Source organism: Sapajus apella, unplaced genomic scaffold (assembly GCF_009761245.1).
Source record: "Sapajus apella isolate SASKATOON/1434 unplaced genomic scaffold, GSC_monkey_1.0 scaffold9, whole genome shotgun sequence".
Lineage (NCBI taxonomy): Eukaryota > Metazoa > Chordata > Mammalia > Primates > Cebidae > Sapajus > Sapajus apella.
In genome coordinates, this window is record NW_022436949.1 from 25,167,393 (window position 1) to 25,194,080 (window position 26,688).

The 26,688-nt window shown below is 37.9% G+C and overlaps 1 protein-coding gene across 2 annotated transcripts in view; it reads right to left on the bottom strand.

Moving 5' to 3' along the window:
- OBI1 (ORC ubiquitin ligase 1) overlaps positions 1 to 22,775 on the bottom strand; it is a 39,423-nt gene extending 16,648 nt beyond the window's left edge. The window contains exons 1-5 of one of the 2 annotated variants that reach the window (XM_032277440.1): positions 22,751 to 22,775; positions 10,384 to 10,519; positions 8,230 to 8,321; positions 5,341 to 5,589; positions 1,613 to 1,701 (exon numbers count right to left, since the gene is read on the bottom strand). In XM_032277440.1, coding sequence (XP_032133331.1) covers positions 1,613 to 1,701; positions 5,341 to 5,589; positions 8,230 to 8,298 — 407 coding nt within the window. In that variant the 5' untranslated portion in view covers positions 8,299 to 8,321; positions 10,384 to 10,519; positions 22,751 to 22,775. Of the gene's footprint in view, positions 1 to 1,612; positions 1,702 to 5,340; positions 5,590 to 8,229; positions 8,322 to 10,383; positions 10,520 to 22,633 lie in introns of both variants that reach the window. The other variant, XM_032277439.1, reaches the window with a different exon arrangement.
- Between the last annotated feature and the right edge of the window lie 3,913 nt (positions 22,776 to 26,688).

Genomic DNA, 26,688 nt, shown 5'->3' on the forward strand with positions numbered 1-26,688 from the left:
TACTATGACTAGCAAGGCAGGCTGCCAATAAATGATAGGCGCAGAGATTCAAACCACTACATAACAGCAACACTTCCTAAGCTTATTTCACTAATTTGTCAAAGTAGGACATTATCTGAAGTGAAAGAAAAACGAGGTTGGAGAGCACAGGGGAAGAAACTATTCAAATGTTAAAGCTATGCTTCTTTCTCATTGGTTAGTTATCTCTCCTCCAGTAATTATGGTTAGTTTCTGCCATTTCCTGGTACCACATCTGGTTTTACCAAGGGCAACATTTCCTCCTTTTAAAATGACAAGCAAAGAGCTATTTCTGATAGGATAAATTTCCATTGTTTGCTTATTCCTGCATTGTCTTTTTCCATTAGAAAGAAATGAAGTCCACTGGTTGGAAGGGAAGAAAGTGTACAGTTCTCATATGCCATCCCTCAGAGAGGGTGCTGGACATTGAGGGCCATATTGTCTTCTCATTTGTCATCTTTTTTTTTTCTAGAGAAAGAAGAACTTTAAGTGCTGTCCGTGATCTTTCCTCCATTTGCAACCCTTAAATCCCAACTGTTTCTTAAAATTTTCAACAAATTGTTAAGCAGTCCAATAGCTGTAAATTATTACCTTCTGGAATAGAATAGAAACTATTCCATAAGGAAAGAATAAATTCACTTATTTGTATAGTTTTAAATCAGTAAAAAAATTCAATGAACAATGTCTTAAATGCTATTTCAGATGGGCTTTTTAGTATAATAGGTAACAGCACAGACTCTGGGGCTGGGCTATCTCAAGGTCAAATGCTATTTCTTTTGTTTGTTTGTTTGTTTTGAGACAGAGTCTCCCTCTGTCACCCAGGCTGGAGTGCAGTGGCGTGATCTCTGGCTCACTGCAACCTCTGCCTCCCGGGCTCAAGTGATTCTCCTGCCTCAGCCTCCTGAGTAGCCAAGATTACAGGCGTCTGCTATGATGTCTGACTAAATTTTGTATTTTTAGTAGACACAGGGTTTCATCATGCTGCCCAGGATGGTCTCAAACTCCTGACCTCAGGCAATCTGCCCAACTCAGCCTCCCAAAATGCTGGGATTACATGCATGAGCCACCTCGCTTGGCCAGTCAAATGTTATTTCTAACACTTCCACTCATGCAGATTTAGATAAATTAATCTATTTATGCCTCCATTTTCTCATCTGAAAATAGAAAACAATAATAGTTCTTCATTACAGGTTGTTGTACCTTGCAAAGAGAAGGAACTATATGAACATTAACTATTACTAAGACTATCTAAGAAAATGGCTAAAGGGTATTACCTTAATCTCACTATTATTTGTTAGTTCTATTAAACAGTTATATGTAAAACCAAATCAATGTTCACCTGTGTCAGGTCACATAAAACAATTCTCTTATTCATCAGATAAGAAAAAAGGAAAGGCATAAAATTCTTTAAAACTAGCCTTCACTGAGACTAAAATTTTGTCAATAACAGGAAGTATAAACTTGACTTTTCGAACAAGACATTCTAAATTAATCTACACAATTAAATGAAGAGTCAAACAAAAAACAAACCATCACAGCCTAGTCTAAAATACTGACATAATCTGAAACATTGCTCTGTGAGCAAAACACATACTTTTGAGGTGATCTGTTATCAATTTCAGCCTTCAGTCGTAAATTCTCCCTCACCAGGCCACCATTTTCCAATTTCAATTTTTTATTTGCCTAAAAGAACAAGTTGAAAATAAGTAAGCACAAGCTAAAACAAAAGGGCCTTGTAAAAATTACATGAGCCATCTTTTTTTTTTTCAGGCTGATAATATCAGAAAACTGAATAGTAGAACATGGCCTTCAGAAACCTAAAATTACTACTGGGAATGACTTCTGAAACTGTGAATACGACTGAGCATTTTAAATCCATATTCCCCAAGCACTTTGCAGATCTCCCATCCAGGGAAATAAACGAAGCTATGTTAGTTAGCTTAGAGTCATTAAGGGACCATACTAATGGCAAACATGTTTTTTTTTTTTCTTTTTCACATAACTGAATACTCTAGGCAAGGTAACATTATACCACATGCAGTATCGGCAAATGAATGCTGAAGAGAATTCTTGAGCTATGAGATTAATTTCTGAGTTGCTGTTAAAAATATTTTTTTCTAATGATAACAAAACTAATATGATTTAGCCACTTGATTTTTTCTTCAAAAGGGTTTTCCAATGTCCTGATTTACAACAAGGATCCTCAAAATTGGATCTATCTATCTATCTGTCTATCTACCTACCTACCTACCTATTTTTTTTTTTTTTTTTTTTAGACAGTATCGTTCAGTCGCCCAGGCTGGAGTGCAGGGGTATGATCTTGCCTCACTGCAACCTCCACCTCCTGTTCAGGTGAATCTACTGTCTCAGCCTCTTGAGTAGCTGGGACTACAGGCATGTGCCACCACACCTGGCTAATTTTTATATTTTTAGTAGAGACGGAGTTTGGCCATAGTGGCCAGGTTTGTCCTGAACTCCTGACCTAAAGTGATCCACCTGCCTTGGCCTCCCAAAGTGTTGGGATTATAGGTATGAGCCACTGCGCCTGGCATGGATCAATATTTTCTAATAAATTACATGAAAACTTCCTTGATTAAAAAAATAAATAAAACTTCCAAGCATAATTTTCTTTCTTGAATTATATAATACCTAAAAATTACCTAACAGGACACCAATTGCTAGAAAATCTAGAGGCTCAATATTGATTCTGGACATACTAAACACTAGTGTTCTCAAATTTTAGGGTCGTCTTAGAAGCTACTTCCTTTAAATTCCCTAGCCATTGCTTTTATGTATTGTATTACAAAGAAAAATAACATTTCCTGGACTAGAAACCAACCTCACTAACTTGGGCAAGGGAAATTCTTTGACTAGAGCATTTACGTTCAAAGTAAATGGGTCTCAAGAATAACTGGCACCAAAAAAAGGTTTAAACCAAGAAGGCTTAAACACGTATTTCAAAAATTTGGTCATTACTTTGACAAATTTCCAGAACTTCTGACTGTATTATTTATCTACCCACATAAGCTGCATCACAAGGATCATAGGAGAAATAAGGTAGAGAACATTATTTTGGCAAAATTCTAACTCCCTTACTTAGACTCATCCAGCTTCCCTGCAGGGTCTAAGCACCTCCTTATCTTCATGGAGGCACACCAACCAGGACTGTGAAGAGTTAATTCTTTAAGTGATTGATAAACACCATTACTGCTTCTCTGAAGTTATAGGGAAAGCCATTTACTTCCTCATATATGCAGACAATGAATTAAGCTCTCAAGCATAGCACCATAAGGGGAGGCACTTAGTGAATGCTTTTTGATGATGATGACAAGCTTAAATTAGAAACTCATTTGACTGCCTTTCTCCTTCCCTGGCCCCCACCACTACCGTATGGCTATGCTTCAAAGTCTCTCAACAGTCCTGTGACTCTCTAATACTTCTCATTATAGGCTTGCTAGTTCCTCAACTATCAAAGGTATTTTTAAGTTCAAGAGGGTTAAGCGAGTTGAAGTTATGAAGGGCAGAGTTCTGCCTACCTGTTGCACCTAAAAGAGTAATGAATACTTCAGCTAATACTTCTGCATTTTTAACACTGACTGGGTAATGAGACTAGCCTTGTGATGGTTCAAAACTCACCCATTCCAGGTAACATCAGAAAAAAAGAGCACTTCATTCATGCTAAGCAGTCCTTTATTCTGAATCTTTGATACTCCTGTATTTGATTTATAGTATGTTACTATTTTGCACTCCATACTTTAGTTTTGTCTCTGCAGTCCATGTTTTTTCATTCACTTATGATCCCAGTTTATAGCCTATTACCTACTGGCATCAGTAGGCATAGAAAATGGGCTTATTCAATATCCCAAATAATTCTGAAGTCCCAGGGTAGATTTGAGTATTGAATTTAACATGTGATCATTAAAAGAGCAAAGGAAAATTAACTGTGCTTTATGTATTCTTCTTTAATAAACATCCCTCATATCATGCTTAAAAGCTTCATATTCTAAGAAGTATTTACTGCCAAAACTTTAAACAAAGTTTAACAACTATAAAGTAGACCATATAGTGCTTTCCAATAGCTCAAGAAGAACCATGGAAATTAAAGGAAACAAGGCAAATTGATAAATACTGTAATTTCCCAGTTGGTATTCCTTTTAGTATCCTTTCGTCTTCTAATAAATCAACATACTAATGATGGCCATCAATAATCAAAGAAACTACATACTTCCCCTTCCTATACACTTATAACAAACTCAGTGTAATTATGTCTGTAGTTTCTTTTTTCTCTGAAAGCACTAGGTTATCTTCTTCCCCTCACCCTAGCCTTTTCAGAGCAACAGAACGTTTATTTTATATGTGGAAGATGGCTTACATCTAAGTTGCAGGTATTTCTCTGCTACTTAACCTGAGGACCTGAGAGCCAATATACAGGGGAACTTCTTTAAAATATCACATGGAGGTCATTAATAATTTGGGGAAGCAAGATTTAGTAATTTCACACAGAAATAGTATTTTAACGAAATGCAAATAGTTGAGCATGTGATTGTAGAACTGAGTACTATAAAACCATCTCCATTTAGCACAAGACGACTCTACTGTGGATCAACCTGAACTCAAGCTAAAGGCTGGTCACTTGGGTCAGACAGCATTGCAGCAGTTGACTATAACATCTAGCTGATGGCATGGATCTTGCTGATGGCATGGATCTCGTCTCCCTTTCTAGACTGAAAAATCCTAGAAGTTTGCCTTTTTCACCATGCTCTATCTTGTTCAAATAATTGAAAAAAATGAACCAGTTTCATAAACCACAATATTCTTTTGCATGAAATAGTCCTGGAATTGGTTACTAAGCCTTTATTTGTCTATCTACAATCTTAAAAATAAGACAGTTGTAGCAACAGAAAAGATAAGGTCAAAACTTTTCCTTTTATACACGGGAAAATGGGTTTGTGCTTGTTTATACCTACACGAGGAAGTCACTGACATAAGTTTAAAAAAACTAAGGCAAACCACAAAGAGGAGGAAACAGAAACACATCCTTTAAATTGATATTACTCTTCTAGAAGATGCAATCTTATACAGAAGCACTACACAGTCTCCAATTATAGTTACAAATAGAACCACCTGATAGTTCTTGGCAGCTAATAATATTTAAATGAGAAAAAGTCTTCTTATTGCATATAAATGCTTATCCAGAAATTCTGTTCTTTCCTCACAAATCATCTGATGATGAGTCAAGATCATATGGCTATTTATACTTTTGAAGATACTTAAAATAATTTTAAAAACAACCATAATAGATTTTTAAAAACCACAACTTACCTCCTTTAGCTTATCCACATCATCTTTCACTTTTTCATAGATTTCATTAGCTGTTCTGAGTTTTTTCTTCCACTCTGCTACAGTTTCTGGGTTACTTTTACTTGGATTATCCGTGACTAGATGTTTGTCTTCATTTTGGTTGCCCTGCACCAAGGTTAAAGGATCCAGAATAGTCTTGATCTGTGACTCCAAGCTGAGATTTTTACTCTTAAGCTCTTCTACTTCTTTCTGTAAACAATCTATTTCATCCTGAAAAAGCATTGCATAGTCATAAGGCAGGCATAGACACTAAATACATATATACATATGCTAAACTGAAGCCAACACGGTTTGAATTTTGTACTTAAAATTCTGTAGATATACAGATTCTTTACACATCAAAATAGTTTTGTTGGGAGAAAATCACATACAGTTTAAATTCTCAAAATGTGGCCTGACATAAAAATTGGGATTTATGCTGCTTTCATTTTAATTCAATGATAGTTCTGATTTTTAAAAATGCCAAATCTTTGATTCTATTTAAGATATCATCCAGAAAATAAGAAAAGCTGCATGAATTCCAACAGGAAAGTACATTCCATTAAAAAAAAAAAAAAACCTTTTAATTTTAGTAGAAACGGGGTTTTACCATGTCAGTAAGGCTGGTCTCAAACTCCTGACCTCAGGTGATCCACCCGCCTTAGCTTAACTAAGAATACAAAAAATTAGCTGGGCATGGTGGTGCATGCCTGTAATCCCAGCTACCTGGGAGGCTGAGACAGGAGAATCGCATGACCCCAGGAGGCAGAGGTTGCAGTGAACCCAGATCGTGTCATTGCACTCCTGCTTGGGCAACAAGAACAAAACTCTGTCTCAAAAAAACAAAACAAAACAAAAAAAAAACAAAAAAAAAAACCCCAAAAAAACCCCCTTGAGGTATATTAAACTGCTTTACTGAGGGGAATTAAAAAGTACATTGAGTGGAGCAGGGTGAAAAAAAAAACGTACAGCTGGTGTCCCACCCCATCCCCACCTCCACAGGAGATTGGTTCTAGGACCCTTAGGGATACCAAAATCCATGGATGCTCAAGTTCCTGGTGGAAAATGGCTAGTGCTGTATTTGCATGTAATCTATGTACATCCTTCCATACATTTTAAATCATCTCTAGATTATTTTTAATAACAATGTCAACGTTATACAAATAGTTGGTAAACTGCATTGTTTACATATATATATATATATATATATATATTTTTTTTTTTTTTTTTTTTCAAAAATTTTCAATCTTAGTTAGTTGAATCCACAGATGATAAACCCTTGGACATGAAGGGCTGACTGTACAGTTATCAAGATGATCATGCCTGTAATCCCAGCACTTTGGGAGGCTGAGGTGGGTGATCACCTGAGGTCAGGAGTTCAAGACCAGCCTGACCAACATGGTGAAACCCCGTATCTACTAAAAATACAAAAAAATTAGCTGGGTGTCGTGGCAGGCGCCTGTAGTCCCAGCTACTTGGAGGTTGGGGCAGAAGAACTGCCTGAACCCAGGAGGCGGAGGTTGCAGTAAGCTGAGATTGCACCATTTGCACTCCAGCCTGGGTGACCAAGTGAGGGTGTCTCAAAAAAAAAAACAAAGATTGTTAGGGTTTTGTTTGACATTTATATTTTCACTTCTATATCTGATGTATGAGTGAAACCATCTACCCATTTCAGAATAATACCTGTAGTTAATTTTTGATTTTTTACTTTTCTGGATTCTAGTTCTTCAATTACTACTATGACCATTGCAAGTATTAGCTTTCCCACTCTGGAACTATTTATTATCTTAAAACCAGTTGCTAAACATTTGGGTTAGAACTCCTTACTATAATGTCATTTATTCATCTATAATAAATGTCACCTTAAACTGAGGTTATTAAAAATTCTGTTAGAAAATAAACTCCCAAGTAGCTCAAGTGATCTCCCAAAGGATTAATTTGTTTACTAAGTATGATAAATATTCATTACATAAAAATACATTTTAGCATTAAATGTCACACAGATAGTACTACTTACTGTTTTAAATTGCAATACATTTCAAGTTATATAGCATTTTTATAAAACAAACAAATTCATATATGTGGGGAACACACAAATGACTAAACACATATTCAATCATGTATTTATGCCCCACTGCACTCCAAAAATTTTTGAGGCAGTTGAAGTAGCTTCCATGTATACAGTTTAACTGAAAGATATTTTGAGTCAAAAGAGGGGATCGATAATATCTTCCTCTTAAGTCAATGTAAAAAGAAACTGGGCTTAATGTATGCTCTTCAAAAGTGTATGTATTCTATTAGCACGAATTTATTTGTAAAAGTAGCATCACTATGTCTAATCAGCCTGTTAATTCACCTTTAGACAATAACTAGCAAATAGCATGTTTCATACTAAAATCTCTGTGTGGCAGTCGACATTAGGTATAGCATTCACTAGAATTGATCAGGCTTATAATCATCAGTAAATTAATAGGCAAAAGCAAATGATGACTATAGAGGTCAGACGGGCTTTCACAAGATTTCCTTTTTCTCCCAACTTTTTGAGGAAGCAAATATAAAGTGACATGTCTATAGAGGTGCAAATTTTAACTTAAAAAAGAAAAAAAAAGAAATGCTGCCATCTGTTCTTTTTTTCTGGAATCCCATTCCCCCTTTCCTTGGTACTGAAAGGAAAAATAAAGCAAAAAAACCTCTTTATTTAAAATAGGAAAGGGAAAAAGAAAAAGAATTTACCAAATAAGTGTTTTTTTTTTTAAATAGGCATTGAAAGTTTCATTGGATATTTAGTCTAAGAAGTCTGGGGACTGAGGTAGGTCAATTTTTACCTTGAATTCATTGCTGACATAACTTTAAACTTTAATTAATGTTTACCTCATATTCCTTGTGTAGTAATTCAAATCTAGTTTTCCGAAGATGCTTCCTGACTGTATGGCTTAGCATAGGTTCACTTTCACTTGTTCCTCCTATAGGAAAAAAAAAAATCCTAATTTTTCATCCTGATTCAGGCAGAATGAAAATGAACCTTTTCCTTACTGTTTTATATAGCTTTCCAGCTTAGTATCTACCCTTTCCCTTATATACACACTTGGGGCTAACAACTAGGCCTTTTCTCTACCTAATCCTGAGAAAAAAATAAATATCAAGTAATACCATAAGAAATACCTTCAGTAATATATCATATTGTGTTTACCTATCTATATATCTTATCACAGCAAACTCAGTGGAGGAAAGGGCTATATATTATCACATTTGGACTACTTCAAATTATGAAAAACAGATTATATTTAAATAATAAAATCAATTATTACCTTTACATTTAACCAAAATATTATAAAAAAATATATTCCTGCTATATGCGTATCTAGTTAGATTAATATCTTTTCATGGATTCTAACAACCTAGTTACCATGGATTATAAGTCATGGCATTAACTGTATATCATGACTTGTTACAAATGCACTCACAATGAATTCTTCCCAAGAGCTCTTCACTGATGCTGTGGTTACCTTCTTTGTACTTCTTAGCATTATGATAATAGCAAAGGTTTTTAAAGATTTTTTTTTTCAGGATGTTCTATCCAAATGCAAAAATGGATGAACTATTTCCCTTGAGAGAATTCATGAAATATCATTTAGGTATGAATAATAAAGGTAGGATATGGGATAAGAAGAAAAATGGGTAAAATATTCAAATCATCGAAGCTCATATTCTGTAAGAAAAGAATTGACTCCTTGGTGAAATTCAGCAGGTAAAAAACAAACAAACAAACAAACAAACAAAGAAACAGAGGTTAATCCCACAGCATGCAACAAAGCAGAGAATTAGTCCTCTACCAGATTTCACCCAGGTACCAAAGCCAACTCTGATTCCTCCTTCAGGTCTTTTATTTCCTAAGTCCTACTAGTTCTTTTTTTGCTCTGTAGCATATATATTCCTTTCTATTTCCCTTGTAAAAATCTTTTAAATCCATTTTCCCTAACTTGGTACTATTACAATGGCTTCTTAAGTTTTCTGAAAGATGTTTTCTATATTTGGCTAATTATAGATTCACTTTCAATTTTTCCTATAGCAAAAACAAGTAGAAATCATTTTAATTTTTATAATCTAAAATAAATAACTTATATGAGTGGAATAAAAACCAAACTCAAAAAAAGGCTCTTTAGAAGTTTTCTTTTTCAAGGATCCTCTAGTTCAAGTTTTATTCCTCCTTTGCCCCACCGATATTAGTGTGATACTGACTTTGTTTTATACCCTTAATCCAGACTTATATTTCCTATCACACCTAGGCAAAAGCCTCCTACCAGACCTACTCACAACCTGTCTAATCCTATAGTCCAACATTATTTATTACCACATGAGTAATATTCGTAATGCACATTTTGATTCATACCATTCTTTGCTCAAAACCATCATGCCCACTACACCCTTCTTCTCAATCCCAGAGCAAGTCCCTAATTTAGCTGTCATTCAAGGTTCTCTGCATTAAAGTCTCAATTTACCTTTTGTCTTATTTCAACAGTCGGACCCAAAGTCGACTTTTGATCATTTCTAAAAGCATGCTTTATGTTTTCCTATATCTAAACTTTAGTTCATGCTATTCTCCCCGCAGGAAACACCCTCCTTAATTTTCACCAGTTGAAATGTTATCCATCCTTAAATTTAAATGTCCAGTTTAAAGGCCACCTACTTTATGAAGCCCTTCTCAATGTTCTTAGCTGAAGTTTCTTCGCTGGACTCTCTGGGTTTTTAGGGGAGGCCTTAGCACTTGCTGCTTTTCTTTTGGTTCAGTTGCTACAAGAGTGTAAGTTCCATGAGGCTCTCAGTGTTATTCCTCTTAGCACCTCTCAGTGCCTTGTGCCTCAGCTGCTCCACATATATACATTACACAAATTACTCATCCACTCAGCATTATGTTGGCCAAATAGCATGACTGAAAATAGTCTTATATTTAAGCCTTTCCCAAAATATACATTATTTGGAGATTGTTTCAAACCTATTCCTATATGTATAAAAACAGGCCCTTACCTATAATTTCTTTGCAAGGATTTTCAGGAGTGATGGGGACTCTGCAAGCTGGACATTGGCTATTATTCTTCAACCACAAATCAATACATATCGAACAAAATACATGGTTGTTGATGCATATGACAGGCTGACGGACCTTTGAAAAAAGAAACAACACTTTTAGCACAAAACAACAGTCATAACTAGAAGACCAAATGGTTTAGTTTAGAGCAAACTGCTCTAAACTTAAGTAGGTGTTTAAGAAGGGTTATCTAGGGCCATTAAAAACACTACTTCCTTTTACCACACTTCTTTTTACACATGTTTAACAGAGATTCTACCTGAGATACCGGGTCATGGAGACTGAAGCTTTTGACATATAAAATGCTTTATTTTGTACCTAACCACAGAACTCATGTCAAAAAGAAAACACTTTTTGTTCCACTAAGGCTGGGACAATTTCACTCAAACTCTTCTACTTTAGCATTATGGTACGGCAGGATTAGGTTTTTGAAAATATCATTTAGCATAATCATCCATCTGATGCCTGAATCCTTTTCTCAATTCATTCCTATGTTACAGAGTAACAGCAACTAACCATTAAGTATTGACATTTTACTAGCAACTCCCAAAAACCAAACAGTAGTGAAAGCTAAAACAGCCCAAAAGGCCCGAGCTCCACTCTCAAGTAGTTTATAATCTAAACGACAAACAATGCAGACAGAAACACTAAGATATACCAAATACACAAATCCTTGACTCCATTTAAACAAGCACAAATAATAATACTTACATTTATAGTCATATTTTACAAAGGGCTTTCACATGAATCTTTTACCGCCCCAACCCTTTCCAACTCTCTTTACAAAAATACAACTCATTGTGAGGTGAACAGGGTAAATATACTTTACAAATAAGAAAACAAGGGCATGAAGAAATTAGGTAGCTTGCTCAGGGTTAATGGGTGTTTTGACTGTATAGTAGCTTTATCAGGAGGAAAACTGAAAAAGAGAAGCTGCTTTGATTTTCTCCTCAGCATTTATATTACCTGATATTATACATGTGTTTACATATTTATTGTCTGTCTCCCTTATCAGAATGGAAACTCACGAGAGCAAGAACTTATTTACTCTCATTCATAACTAAATCTTTAGTGCCTAGAAGACAGTTTGGTGCTTAGCAGGTACTCAACAAAGATTTGTTGAATGATTAACTGCTATTAAGATAGTATTAAGATTCAACTAGCTGGGAAAGTTGTCAGAAGAAAATAATGATTTAATGTTTTTTCAAACAGCACAAATTTAACAATACAAACAAAAACGGCACAGAAAAATGCAGTCTTTTACTTGATTGACACGGTATCTTCACTGTGCGACTCAAAACATTTCATAGCCGTTTTAAATATTTCCCTGTTCTAATAATAATTACAGTGTAGAACCCTTGTAAACTAGGAACTGGAAGCCAAGAAGGCCGATGAAAAGCAGAGTAAGAAGAGGGAGAATGAAGAGACAGAACTGCCACAAGCCATTTTTTCTCAGAGAAAATCCTTGTGCTGCTCTATGTCTGCCTTAAAAGGATACTCTGAGTATTCATTAATTTGAAAGGAGTCCCTCCTCTCAAAGAAATAACAGATGCATGGCTATTCATGACAGGCAGGTAATCATTTGAGTCTCATTACAAAGAGCTCTCTGGTCTCAGTCTGGCTTTCCAAACATTTTGGTTCTCCCTTAATTATGAACACTAACCCAAGAAAACTAAACAAAGATAATGTGGAATAGATTTAAACTTCCTCTTGGAGAAACGTAATTCTAATCATTTATTTCAACTGGTTTAACAAGATTCATTAAAAAAAAAAAAATGAATCACAGTGTTTCAAACTCTTCTCTCAAAGTGCTCTTAAGCAGCAGTCAGGACTGAATGCTTATCTATAAAGGACTCCTAGTCAGAGTCTCAAGTGGCAGACAAATCTGAACTTTCTTTGCAGGTTCTATCTTTTTTGTCTCAAAAATTCATGTAATTTACAAGTCCAGACCTATAATATATTCATATATGTTTTAATTTCATCTTTATGTCATGAAATCTTTTAAGAACACAAAAATCCCAAATCAAGAAGATACTGCTTTATCTATTCTGTAACTCCGCCCCCCCACACATATACACACACACACACACACACACACACACAATCATATTCCTGCAATATTCCTAAAAGTACTATGTACACCAAAATTAGGAAGCTCACGTAAAAAGGGAAGTTACCTACTTGGACTGTTATCTACTTTTACAGATCATATACTAAAGTGGAAAAGACAAGAGAAGCAGATTTCATACAAGGTAAAAATCAAGAATTCTGTTTCAGCCATGTTAAATTTGTGATGCTAAGCTCATTTTTAAGTGGACAAGTTCAGCAAGGCAGGTTTTGAGTCACTGGCACCAAAGATATGAGCATGTAAAGCCAAAGGACCAGAGGAGATCCCCCGAATTAACAAAACAGCTGGAAAAAAGAAGGCATTCCAGCAAGCAAAGGAAGAGGAAGAGCAACCAGCAGAGGAAATTGACAAGAAGGGGGCCTGTGATAAAGGAAAGAAGAATATGTTATCACAGAAGTCAAGGCAAGAAAGTTTTTCAAGAGAGAGACAGTGGCCAGATGAGTAAAATATTGATGAGAGACTGAGTTTGATGTGTACTGAGATGTGACTATGGGATTTAACTACTTGGAAGTCACAGTGATCAGTTACTAACAAGCACTGTTTCAGAGAATGGTGGGGATGGAAACCTGACTAGAGGTTGAGAGACAATGAAAGATGAAGAAGTGAAGACAGAAAATACAGACAATTCTTTCACGTTTTGCTATAAAGGAGAGGGCATAAAAATGAGACCATGGTTAGGAATGCCAATGGCAATGATAAAGAGGGGGTATTAGTGATGGAGGAGGAGTGGTAGGGGTATTACAGCAACAGGCAGCAAAGTCCCTAAGAAGTCAAGAAGGGAAAGGGATCCAAAGCACAAAGGGCTATTTTGGCTTACATGGGAGTGAGCGTTTGTCTTCTTTTGCAACAGAAGAGAAAGTAGAAGATGTGTGAAGAAATACAAAGGGATGGAAGATCTGTTGATGGAAAGATGAGGAAATATATGTTTCAACTTTCTCAGCTGCTTCTCTTTTGTCATTAAATAGGAGATGAGGTTAGAAAATGAGAAGGCAGGTGGGTTACAGATTTGAGAAAACAAGAGAATAGAATAAAGCAGTAATTTTGAAAAGTGAGAAAGCAAACTTATTAGGAATATGTAGTAGGATCGCTACACATTGTTGTGTTCCTTTTCCAGGTCTGTGGTTTCTAATGCAAAGTAAGATCAATTAACATAGGTGTGTATTTTTCTTATCAATATTTAGCTGTGCAGATTCAGGCAGGAAATAGATGAGTAGTTTGGTTTACCCACTGTTGGGGTTTTGCCAACGAGGGAGAGACAGCAACTGATGATAACAAATGACCACGAATAATAAAGCAAACAAGTACATAAGTGGTAATGATGACAGTGAAAAAGTGATAGAGTCAACAAAAATGTCTCAATAAGGCTGAAGTAATGGTAGAGAGTAAGTATGATGGAAACAGGATCAGAGAGTGGGATGCTTACAGTCTAGATATTAAAGGTGGTGTAACTACTTTTTCTAACGTTTTGTCCTGGGCCATCTTATCGGATATGTTCTATTTTCTCTCACAATCTCCTGTGTCACATGTCATTAACATCTATTCTATGCTGACAACTCCCAAGTCTCCCTCTGTAACTGGACCTCAGTGAGTGGCAGAGTTTAGGCTCTGACAGACAAACTTGAGGCCAACTCCAGTTCTTCCATTTATGGAGCAGTCTGACCTTGGGTAAGCCCTTTAGCTACTGTGGGCATCGGTTTCTGCCTCTGAAAACTGGTTTAACCTAGTAACCTTTTTATTCAGGTGTTAACATACTATAATGGATGTTAGCACGGACACTTCTACATAGCTATACCTCAAAAAAAAAAAAAAAGTAATAATATTACTATATTCAAATGCCCAGGAGCCAAGTACATATAAGGATCCTGTAGCTGATTCAACCATAACATGTCCAAAATCAAACTTGGCCTCCTCTACACACTTGCATGCCCTCTCACCTAAGTTAATGAGATAACTACTTCTCCACTTGAGTTACAACAAAGCTGTCGCTAAATCACTTTTTTTTTTTTTTTGAGACAGAGTCTCGCTCTGTCACCCAGGCTGCAGTGCAGTGGCACAGTCTCAGCTCACTGCAGCCTTTGCCTCCTGGGTTCAATCAATTCTCCTGCCTCAGCCTGCTGAGTAGCTAGGACTACAGGCGCATGCCACCACGCCTGGCCAATTACTGTATTTTTAGTACAGACGGGTTTCACCATGTTGGCCAGGATGGTCTGGATCTCCTGCCCTTGTGATCTGCCCACCTCAGCCTCCCAAAGTGCTGGGATTACAGGTGTGAGTCACCGTGCCTGGCTTTTGAATCACTCTTTTTACTTATCCTTACCATCCACATTGTCATCAGATGCTGGTATTATAAAGTCTAAGAAGCCACAGATTTGAAGATTTACCAATATTTTATGTATCACTAAAAAAAAAAGAAAGAAAGAAAGACTCTCAATTACAATTGTTAAGACACAACCAGATTTCAGAGATGTTACATAATTTGAAAACAAAATGTACGTCTTGGAATAGCCAAAACATGACAAATCTACTTTCAAATGTTCTTTTACCTCTCATCTACCCTTTCCTTTGCATCCTCACCCCAATGAGTTTAAGGTTCTCATTCTTTCACGTTTGATCTACTGCAATGACTACCTCCCTAGATTCCAAATGTTCATTTCAGTACACCTTTCACAATGATGCCAGAGCTACCTTCCTAAAACATGAAAGAGCAGCTTTCACTCCTCTCCTACAAAACAGCAATGACTTTTTCCTGCTGATAGTTGTAGGTATAGCCTTCAAAAAACATAATCTAGTTCTTAAACAGCCATTTCCTTTGACCTACCATTTCAACATTTGACACAATGCACACTTCAACCTCACAAATCTACTTGTGTTCACCAATAAGAACATTGGGGGCTCCCTACTTAATGGAGCTCCCATTTCTTAGCTTGATGTATCCTCCTGGTCTTTCCATCCTCCCCAGACAATAAAAAAAAAAAAAAAAAAAATCCTTCCCTCCTTTTAAGATGCGAATAAAATGCTACCTCCTCTGCAAGGCCTTCACTCATCTTTTTCAGAATTAACCAAGCAGTCTCTGTTTATTTATTTAATGTTCACCTCTTTCTGCATTGTGCTGTACTTAGAAACCGTTTACATCCTGTCTGCCTTATTAGATTTCAGGCTCACTGGCAGCAGGGTGAGTCCTTCTCATCTCTAACAGCAGCTATAAGATTAATAAAAGTGAATTTTGATGTACTATAATGAAAGGCTGAGACAATAATCCTAAAAGTGTTTCAAGAAGCAAAAGGTCAATGATTACTGTCAAACTGTGAAAAAGCAGAAGATTAACCTCCCCATTTAATATGCCAAAATGATACGGAACCACCACCACAGGCAGACTGCTTGGGTCTGTGTGCTAACAGTCATTAACAATGTGACCCACAGGAAAATTTTCTTCACTTTTGGACACCCAGTATTATCACCACTTTTGTGTTGGACACTCCCTGAAACAGTTGACTAATTCATTTCTTTGGAAATGAATATTGGAATGAGTGTTTATCAGATGATGACTTCTAGACAATGGAATAATTTATCTTGGGAGAACAGAAATTTCTAAAGAACTACTAAAACAAGTTACTTGTTATATATTTGACTGTAACCGTTGATAGCAAAATACAAAGAATCTAGTACCCATCCTCTTGTACCCAGATTGTCCTCTATACAATACCAACACATACACGATTTTAATAAGATCTTCCTAAGACAATAAAAAGTCATCATTTGCCACATTATTAGAATTTCTATCCAATTTACTCTCAAATGAGACCTGTGGAAATAAAACAGTACTCATGAAATAAAAATACAAGACAAAAATGGCAATGGTAAGTAACATACAATTCCAAACTCAACTGGAGTAAGCATATTAAAGTGGTATCCTAGGGAGTGATCCCCAACTTTTTTGGTACTAGGGACTGGTTTCGTGTAAGACAATTTTTTCCACAGATTGGGGGGCTTCACCTCAGAACATCAGGTGTTAGAATCTCATAAGGAGCACACAATCTAGATTCCTTGCATACTCAGTTCACAACTGGGTTTGTGTTCCTATGAAAATCTAAAGCCGCCTCTGATCTGACAGGAAGCGGAGCTCAGATGGTACTGCTACCTCACTCCCTGCTCACCTCCTGACAGGCCACTGACTGACCAGTACCAGACATGGACTGGAGACTCCTATCCTAGGGTGTATCCCCCAGGTGTAAAGAATGGGCCCTTCTTACTGGAATAGGCCTAAGGGGGCAGTCCTTAACACCTTACAATCTGTTACTCTGCTCTGATATTTAACTTCTTTTCAAGAAGTTTCAGTCCCAAGAGACTCCATGCTACCACCAAATACCCTTTCTTAAAAAAGTAAGTATATTTGGGCAGAGCCATGCCTAAAGCTGTTGTCCATTAATATCCATATCGTCCCAGACTCACCTACTAAGAGTTATATATTGGCTTCAAATAGGGTTTCTCAACTTTGCCATTACTAAAATTTGGAGTGAAGAAATTTGGCGGGGGTTGGGGGCTTTCCCTGCATATTATATGATGTTTAGCCAGCAGCATCCCTGGGCTCTACCCACCAGATGCCAGTAGCACGCTCTTGAAAACAATGAGAAATGTCTCCAGACACTGCCCAATGTCCCTGCGGGACAAAATCTACCTCCATTTAATTGAGAACCACTAGTCTGGGATATTCCCAGGAATCTCACTAATAAGCTAGTGGGGCTGTAGTAACAAATCCATTTTCAGTTGTGGAAACTGAGCATCTAGGAAATAATGATATGGGTTATAAATGGTAGAGCTAGGATTTGTACTGGATTTGATTCAACTGCAAAATTAGGTGTTCTTTCAACTCAGAAACAGTTATTTCTTCCTTGGAGCAGGGTTAGCAAACAATAATCAGGGAGTAATACAGGACAATGTGCCTGGAGGAACTGAGATCCCGGACACATGGAGGTGATGGGAGCGAAGAGAGTATTGATCAACTTTACCAACTGGTCTTGCAATTATACCTATTATAAAATCAACTCCCATGCCCTTTTGACATCCTCCCCTCACAAGAGACAAGAGCCAACTCTGCTTCTAAAAAGAATATTATTTTTTGCACCTTGTCAAAACTTTATGGGTTTATCTAGTGAAGAGCTTGAAAGACTATGAAAACTAATTAGTCTTCAGTGTAAAAATGACTATGGTAGGGGATTTGGAAACTTTTAAAAATAAAATTCCTAGATAGCTCTTGGTTAAGAAATCCCAGGCTCTGGGCCAGAATTTAGGTCCTAAACGCACACACATACACACACACCCTATGAAATAAGTCACTTAATGCCTATAGAACTGGGTCCCCATTCCTGTCCACGTAAAAGGAGAAAAGGAGAAATGATACATCTTTTCTCTCCTGCCATCATCCCTACCAGAAATACTTTAAGATGAACTAGAATTGTTATTTGTCAAGTAAGCTATTACTTACCAACCCTGATAATTACTAGGATATATCTATGATTTTTTAATTAATTTGTTATACTCTATGTAAAAATACAAATATTGTTATATTTTTCTGAAAGTGACTGAATCCTTCAAACTTATTTTAAGCTGGAAAACAGAGGAAAATGTAGAACTTGCAGTCCATATGGCTTTTCTCCAAAGTAAATTGCCTATGACAATGACGTGCAAGGCTGGTTCTTAAATCCACTCTTGGGAACTGAGAGGCAATCAGCACTCAAACATGGGCTCCATGTACAGATGTGGATGGCTTGCTCGTCAATCAACAGCTCCAAGTAAACAGTGATTAATGAATTTGTCATCATAGAGTGAGGACTCTAAGTCGCATAAGGCTTTGTCCTTAGCCCTATCTTTTCAATATTTTAAATAAAAAATAAGGGTGAGAAGCAGAGAGGCATCCCTGAAAGAAGGGATCCTTTTGACAGCATTCCTATGGGAAACAGGATACTTCAAGACACAGGAACTCCTGTATTATAAGGAAGCTGATTTCATTTCTGGTTATTTCAGCCAGAAAGCTTGCTCTTAATATTAAGTAGAAACCTTAATTTTATGGAGCCACACAAAGCTTGATTCCCTTCCAAATGAAAACTTTTTAAATTATTTAAAGATTCTCTATCATATCCATTCATTCCAGCACTATTCCAGTCCAACTACATTCCAATCCCAATTTCATTCTCTTCCAAATGCTTTCAAAATACTCTGGTTTATTGTTTACCTTAAAAGGTAGTACCCAAAACTGGACTCATAGTCAAATGAGAAATAACTGAATATGATACATTAATGCTGAAAAGCATTAGTTGGTTTGCACTTCTCTTGAGAATCTCCTTCACCCTTTCATGAAACCAACTTCGGGCCACATTTGGCTTTTACTCATGGTGAAACACATACACAGCCAATAAAAAGTATTACATGCCATAATTTGGTTTCACAGCTTGAGTCCTAATTCAAAAGATAAACCCTGGAATTATCTAGAGGTAAACTGGTTTGTAACAGCCTGGTAGCACTATGAAATGTCACTTAACAAATACCCTGGGATAGACCATTACCACATTTTTGCTTGCTGGCCCATTAGTCTAAGAAATAGAACAAAAAATGCAAGAAGAAAAGGCAAGAAAATATGTTATACATAAATCACCCCATGGGATCATACCTAACTGCCTCAGGCCACATAGAGCTCTTACTTAAAATATTGGCAAAGTTGCTAAAAACATTATTGGGTAGAGAGAAATTCACCTTTCACACTGAAGTAGAGACAGTTCTAAATTTTCCCATTTTAAGTGCAAAGACAAAACATTAACAGGTGAATAATTAGGCTCTCTCTCCTTTTTCTCCATCTCAATTGGCAACTATCTCTTCAGATTTAATTCCCTGTCCCACCCCTGCCCCTTCATGGTATCCACTTTTTTTTTTTTTTTCCTTTTAAAGCGATCCTCCAGGAATAATGGCCCTTAATTCTGTTGAATAATCAAAAGAGAAGATGCTAACTGTGAGATCTGGGGACATATGGTGACAGTGGCACATGACCAATATTCTTTAAAAAGAGTTAGGCACGAAGAACCTTAGGGCCATTCTCAGAAATGGCCAGAGATGCTCTACGTCAGGGAAGCAGAAGTGAACCTGGGGACACAACATTTTTAGTACCTCCCAATATAATATGTGTGGAAGGGAGAGAAGCACAATCATGCTGAATTTGCCTTCACTATACAAAAGGCAAGAGTCATGGAACCAGCTGAAAATTCTGGATGTACTCTGACAACTTCCAAAGCACACAGGTCTCACTTAGTTGGGAATGCAAATCTTCATTTAGAAGAACATTTACTGGGCTGGGCACAACATGGTGGCTCATGCCTGTAATCCCAGCATTTTGGGAGGCCAAGGCAGGAGGATCACAAGGTCTGGCGTTCAAGACCAGCCTGGCCAAGATGGTGAAACGTCATCTCTACTAAAAATACAAAAATTAGCTGTGTGTGGTGGTGGGCGCCCACAATCCCAGCTATTTGGGAGGCTGAGGCAGAGAACTATTTGCACCCGGGAGGCGGAGTTTGCAGTGAGCCGAGATTGAGCCACTGCACTCCAGCCTGGGTGACAGCAAGACTCTGGCTAAAAAAAAAAAAAAAAAAAAAAAGAACAATTACTGGAAAAGGCTGATTACCTCAATTTGAGGGCTGGCCTCAACGTCTAAAGTCTAACAGCTATTGTGCCAAACTTTATGCTAAACTTATTGCACATGCTTTGTTTAATCTTCTGAAAACTGGAAGGACGGGAAGCTGATGCTATTACCATATGTCTACTGTTACAGACAAGGAAACTGAGGCTCAAAGGAGTGAAGTAACTTGTAAAAGGCTGTATGACTGGTAAGTGGCAGAATCTAGATTAAAGCCCAGCTAGTCTGAAGGCAGAACTCAGGCCTTCAGTCAGCATACTTATCTGCTTCCACAGTACCTGGGGGGGAAAAAAGAGGGCCTGTTCAAAAATCCTTAATTTTTTAATTTTTTTTTCGAGACAGAGTTTCGCTCCTGCTGCCCAGGATGGAGTGCAATGGGGCAATCTCGGCTCACGGCAACCCCTGCCTCCTGGGTTCAAGTTATTCTCCTGCCTCAGCCTCCCAAGTAGCTGGAATTACAGGCATGTGCCACCACACCCGGCTAATTTTATATTTTTAGTAGAGAAGGGTTTTCTCCATGTTTATCAGGTTGGTGGTCTCAAACTCCCGACCTCAGGTGATCCACCTGCCTTGGCCTCCCAAAGTGCTGGGATTCTCTTTTTATCTTTATTGTCTGATTTTTATTTTAGAATAAAGTTAACCAATACAGGAAAAAAAAAAAAAAAAAAAAAAACTAACTAAAAGTGCCTACTGCCATGGATGAGGTTACATGAGTGTTTTAGGAAATAATCTGAAGACAAATGATAATGATAGAGGTTCAACCATGAAGACTCTAAGCCTTAGTATTCTGAAGACACAAATGATAATGCAGAGGTTCAACCACAAAGACTCTAAGCTTGCCAAGCCTACCTCAAAGCATTAGTGTGAAGGCTAAAAATAATATATGCATACAAAAAAAGCATTCTGTAATCTGTAAATCACTATATTCTATGAGGTATCACTTTAGTTAAATACAAAAAGTATAGGTTTGGTAAATCAAACAGAACACATTGTCAACACAATTGCAAAAGACAGCCTATTAACTAACGGAAATTACGTATAATGTGTACAAAATTACTTCGCAAGAATATTTTCATCAGTCGTTAAAGCTAGTGTTGGAGGAACTTAACTGGGAATTTAATACATGTTTCCAGGAACTTCATGTTAGGAGCCAAATGTAGACTGTGGCAAATAGAAACATCGCTTCTTCCCTCGCCCTAGCCATGCAGGCAGGCAGTAAATAGCAGCAAATACCAGCTCAAACACCACCCTCGAGGAGGTCGCCCTAGATCTCTCCAGTCAGAATTGATCCAAGCCATCCCCTATATACGATCTCCCAACACATGTTATTTCATTGGCATTTCATTCTGACTGCTATCATGAATTATCAGTTGCTTCCAATCCTGACCTTCTTTTACTTTTTGAACCCAGTAAATTCACACAGAACTTCAAACACCTAATGCAGATCGTTTTGGCTGGCACTCAAAGGCTTGCTCTGGAAGTTTGTGTAAGACTGCGCTGGGGGCGTGGGGGGAGAGGACTAAACAGACACCCAGACACACCACAGACGTAAAAATAATTTGCTGATTGTATCTTTCCGCCTCGATCTCTGCGGTAAAGAAATGCTCTTTAAAACACGGAAAGGGAGGTACAAATGGAAATGAAAGTGAGGAATGCATTAGAAAGTTCCCAACTCTGTTTCTAATTCAGAACCACTTTCCACCCCGTTTTACAAACACATTAGGCACCTCCTGCATCACAAAGAGAGAGTATTCTATCTCCTGACTGACCTATTCTTTGAGTTAAAGGCCACACCTCTTATTCTGAATACCCTCCAGGAACACTTACTATTGACTTTTCAAATTAGGAACTCAAAGCAAACGTAGTCCTCCAGGCTAGGATAAGAAAAGGCCCTTAAGGGGTCTTGGAAATGGAAAAGACTCAATACACAGCACTGTAGGCCCCAGAAGATGAACACTAGTCATACAGAGGACTAAGGAGCCCGGGGTGAGGCTCCCAGGAAATGTGTTTTAATGGGCTTCACTACACCCCACGCGAGGCTGCACAGGGAAGTGAAATATTGCTGAAATGCAGTTCTGATGGGGCCTTCTTCGAGGCCAGCGCCCCGCGTGTGAGACTGCGGGCGGTGGCAGGTCCAGTTCGCCGCCCTCCCTCCAACCACCGGCCGCTGTCACCCTCCTCCGAAAGGCGCCTAGATGAAACCATCAATCACGGTGCGCTGCCCCAGTCTCCCAGGACGCGGCCTCCTAACAAGAACGCGTGTTAGCTTTTTCTCCCATCTCGGCGCCTCACGCCCCTTCCCCGCCCCCGCAGGAGACCGCCCTCGGCCCAGGAGAGCGACTTCATATCCCATTTTATCGCTGTGCCCGCAATCACCCATTACCTTCCCCAAGCAAATGTGGCACGTGATGGGCAGAGTGAGCGACAATGTAACATTCTGCACGGTCTGAGCCATGGCAGCGTTCAGAATCCCGCCAACACGGAAGTCCCGCCGACCTACCGCGACTCCTCGCCAAAACGGGACATGCGGGCCGGCTACGGCGGCCCGGCAGGGCCATTTAGCCCGCCCAGGAGAGGAAACGAAAACGCGCTTTCGAAACGCGCGATCTCCAAGACATTTCCCTTTCATTAAAAAAAAAAGAAAAAGAAAATCACTGGTTAGGGAGCTGAAAGTTCCTGCGAATGGGTAGGAAGGCAGTTTACTACAAGCATCAAGGATCTTGGAAAATCTAAAGGAAAGCGTAGTACTGGAGGGAGGTGTGGAAGACACGGAAAGACGATTTTTTAAAATCCCCAAATTGTTTTCGGGGATTTGATGGGGTGAAGGATGGAGAGTTTTTCGCCTAATTATTAAACCCCGCACAGCCCGTCAACACAGCGCAATCAAAACATAAAGAGAATAAACGTTATCTACACATTTTAATTTTTTCAAAACAGCTTTCCACCTCTGTCAGTTTTCTTTCCACTCAAATAATATAATGTGCTTCCAGAGGGCACAATAATTCACTTAATAAAACAGTGATCGTCTGCCGGGCGCGTTGACTCACGCCTGTATTCCCAGCACTTTGGAAGGCTGAGGCGGGCAGATCACGACATCAGGAGTTCGAGACCAGCCTGGCCAATATGGTGAAACCCTGTCTCTACTAAAAAATACAAAAATTAAACTGAGTGTGGTGGCGTGCACCTGTAGTCCCAGCTACTCAGGAGGCTGAGGTGGGAGAATTGCTTGAACCCGGGAGGCGGAGGTTGCAGTGAACCAAGATCGTGCTACTGCACTCCAGCCTGGGTGACAGAGCGAGACTACGTCTCAAAAAAAAAAAAAAAGGAAAAAAGTGATTGTCTCCTCATCTGTGTTCGAGATTGTCTAGATACATTTAATTGCAGCTTTTCCTGAAAACAGGCTTTCACTGTGGGCTTTTCTGGGTAACGTCTTCATTTCAGGCGCATGGTTGGACACGAAGTGTGCCACTGTGTTGCTGAACCCTAAGGGAGAATTTGTGAGGTTATAAATTAGCGCTTCCTACCAACAAAAAAGAAAAAAAAAAAAAACCCCTCTAAAATTTCTAAATTCATCTTAAACGTAGTATAACAGATTTGGAATTTATCTGCAACGTACTTTAAGTGAAGAAGAGCTGATGTGATAAATTATGCTAACAAATACAATCTGTGAGTTTAGAGATTTAAAAACAAGACTACTGGGAAAACTTTTAGTAATCTTTCTGAAAAAGTGATGGTATGACTTCAAGAAGCAACCTCATGGTTAAGAGAAACGGGTTCTGGACTTGGGCTGCTCCAGCAGAAATCCCCACCCCCCACAACAACTTCTAGCTAAATGGTAGCTCCACGACTTCAAGCATTTTTTGTTTTGTTTTGTTTTTTGAGACAGAGTCTAGCTCTGTCACCCAGATTGGAGTGTAGTGGTACCAACACAGCCATCTCCCAGGCTCAAGTGATCCCATTGGCCTGCCTCAGCCAGCCTCATGAGTAGCTGGATTACAGGCAAACACCACGACGCTGGGCTAATTTTTGTATTTTTAGTAGAGACAGGGTTATATCATGTTGGCCAGGCTGGTCTCCAACTCCTGACCTCAAGTGATCTGCCTGCCTCGAGGGTAGGAGAGTGGTTTTCCCATGTTGCCCAGGCTGGTCTCCAACTCCTGGGCTCAATGGATCACCCTCCTCGGCATACCAAAGTGCTGGGAGTACAGGCATGAGCACTATTCTACCCTCCACTTCTATGAGATCAACTTTGTTAGATTGTACATGTGAGATCATGTGGTAATTGTCTTTCTGTGTCTGGCTTATTTCACTCAACACGACGTCCTCCAAGTTTATCCATGTCGTTGCAAATGACAGGATTTTATTATTTTTTATGGCTCAATAGTATTGTAAAGACATTTCTTTTCGAAACCACATTTTCCATTATGTAATGGGGCAAGTCCATTCCTTGTAATCATCTTATTGATGGGTGCCAATACCTAGTCACAAAGATTATTTTAAAAATCATGTCCTGCATTTTAAGTAAATTTTACAAATGTAGACTATGTCTAATTTCTCTTTCCACATTTCATACCATTGTCACAGCTTCTCAGTGTTTTAGTGTGCTGTCCATACAGCTATTTCTGTGCTGATCATATTGTATTATAGTTGGTTATGTGTTTGTCCTCACAACAGACTATGTTTCTTGAGGTCAGGGATAGCAACCAATTTATCTAATATCTGTAAAAGGTTACTGTTCCATGAATAGTAATATTCTCATTTGCTACAGCCTACCTTTATAATAAACCGAGGCTGTTTTATTTTTATCTTTACTTGTTTTTCATCTCAAAATGGAAGATTCTATTGCTTTTTTGAGAATAATAAAAATAACACATGCTCATTTTAAGACAAAATAAGCCATTAAAAAGTATATAAAATAATAAGCAAAAGTTCCTCTATATTTCTGCCTCACCTCTGTATCCAGTGTGGAAATCACTATTAACCTTTTAGAACATATCCTTACAAACATACTAATTCATCTATTTACTGTATACATAAGCACAAACAAGGTCAATAGCATAACATACCTGCTTCATTCACTTAACATATTATGGATTAATACACACGTACACTCACACATGGACACACATATCCAAATAATATTGTTAGCAATATAGATTGATTAGGACTCTTCCCTGGTCCAGATTGATGCCAGTCTAGATCCCAGGCTTTGCTTTTAATGACGCAAGTGGCTTAAGGTCAGGAATTATCTCTTCTCTGCTCTGTGAAGGACATTTCCCATTTTTTGACAAATATGTTGTAAATAGATGTCATTTGGCCCAAACCATTAAATGATCCTACCATTACCCTAATAGGAAAACAAAAATTATGTGGTTCACTGCTGCTTAATTTTGATCACCACATCTTAGTACTAGTTTTATGAGGAGCCCTGTGATCTGAAGAGTTCTATTACATTTGACACTTGGAATGTGTGTTATGCAGGCCTTTCTTTTCACAGATGAGGAAATCGAGGCCTACATAAGGTAAACCACCAGATAACAGTAGAACTGGAGCGAAATCCTAGATCACACTTGCTAGACTCTCTGAGAATGTTGGCCCAATGCTTTTGTGTAAAAGCAAGATGTATTATTATTAATAAAGTGGCTCAGTAATAAAAAGTCAGTCATAATTGAATTTCTTTGCTAAGAAAACCATCAAATAGTATGGAACACCTTTTACTCCATGTTTAAATCAGATTCATTTTGATGATAAATTATTTAAAAGCAAGTTTAAAAAAATATAAAATCTTAAGTGCTATTAAAAATTGATTAGGAATGCATTATTCTTTGATTGACCCAGTTCAGATTGTTTTTTTAATTTTTTTGGTCAAAGCTAATAAATTCGAGTAGATGTTTCAGACAGACGTTTTGTAATCATTTGGTCATCAGTCAATTAATCACAACTTCATAAATATTGATTTCAGCTTACATTTCTTTCTCATTCCTGAAAGACTTTTTTTGTTTGTTTTAAATTTGTACACCCCCATCTGGATTGTGCTTAACACTGAGGAAACTCATAAAGACGACATTAAAAATTAATCAGAGGTGCTGGCCCGGTGGCATGGGTGTTAGGTATACTGTCCGCTTGCAGGCTGGGAATTCTGAACTAAGGTATCTCAAGATGGTTCTATGAAAGATACATGTTACTGCAGCAGAGAAATTTGGGTTTCTTTCAAACAACGGGTTTCAGTTTCAGTTTTGATTTTTTTAGAATAGATTGACACATGTTGTCTGCTTTCACTGTAAAACTCCTAGAAGTTAGCAGTCATTCATTTAATGTATGTTTATTAAAAGCATCAAGGCACAACTAACTCAGACAGAGCTCCATCTCACGGAGCTTACATTTTGGTGAGAAAAGTTATGAGGCACTGTTTTGGAACTAACTTCAGCCTTTTGAGTA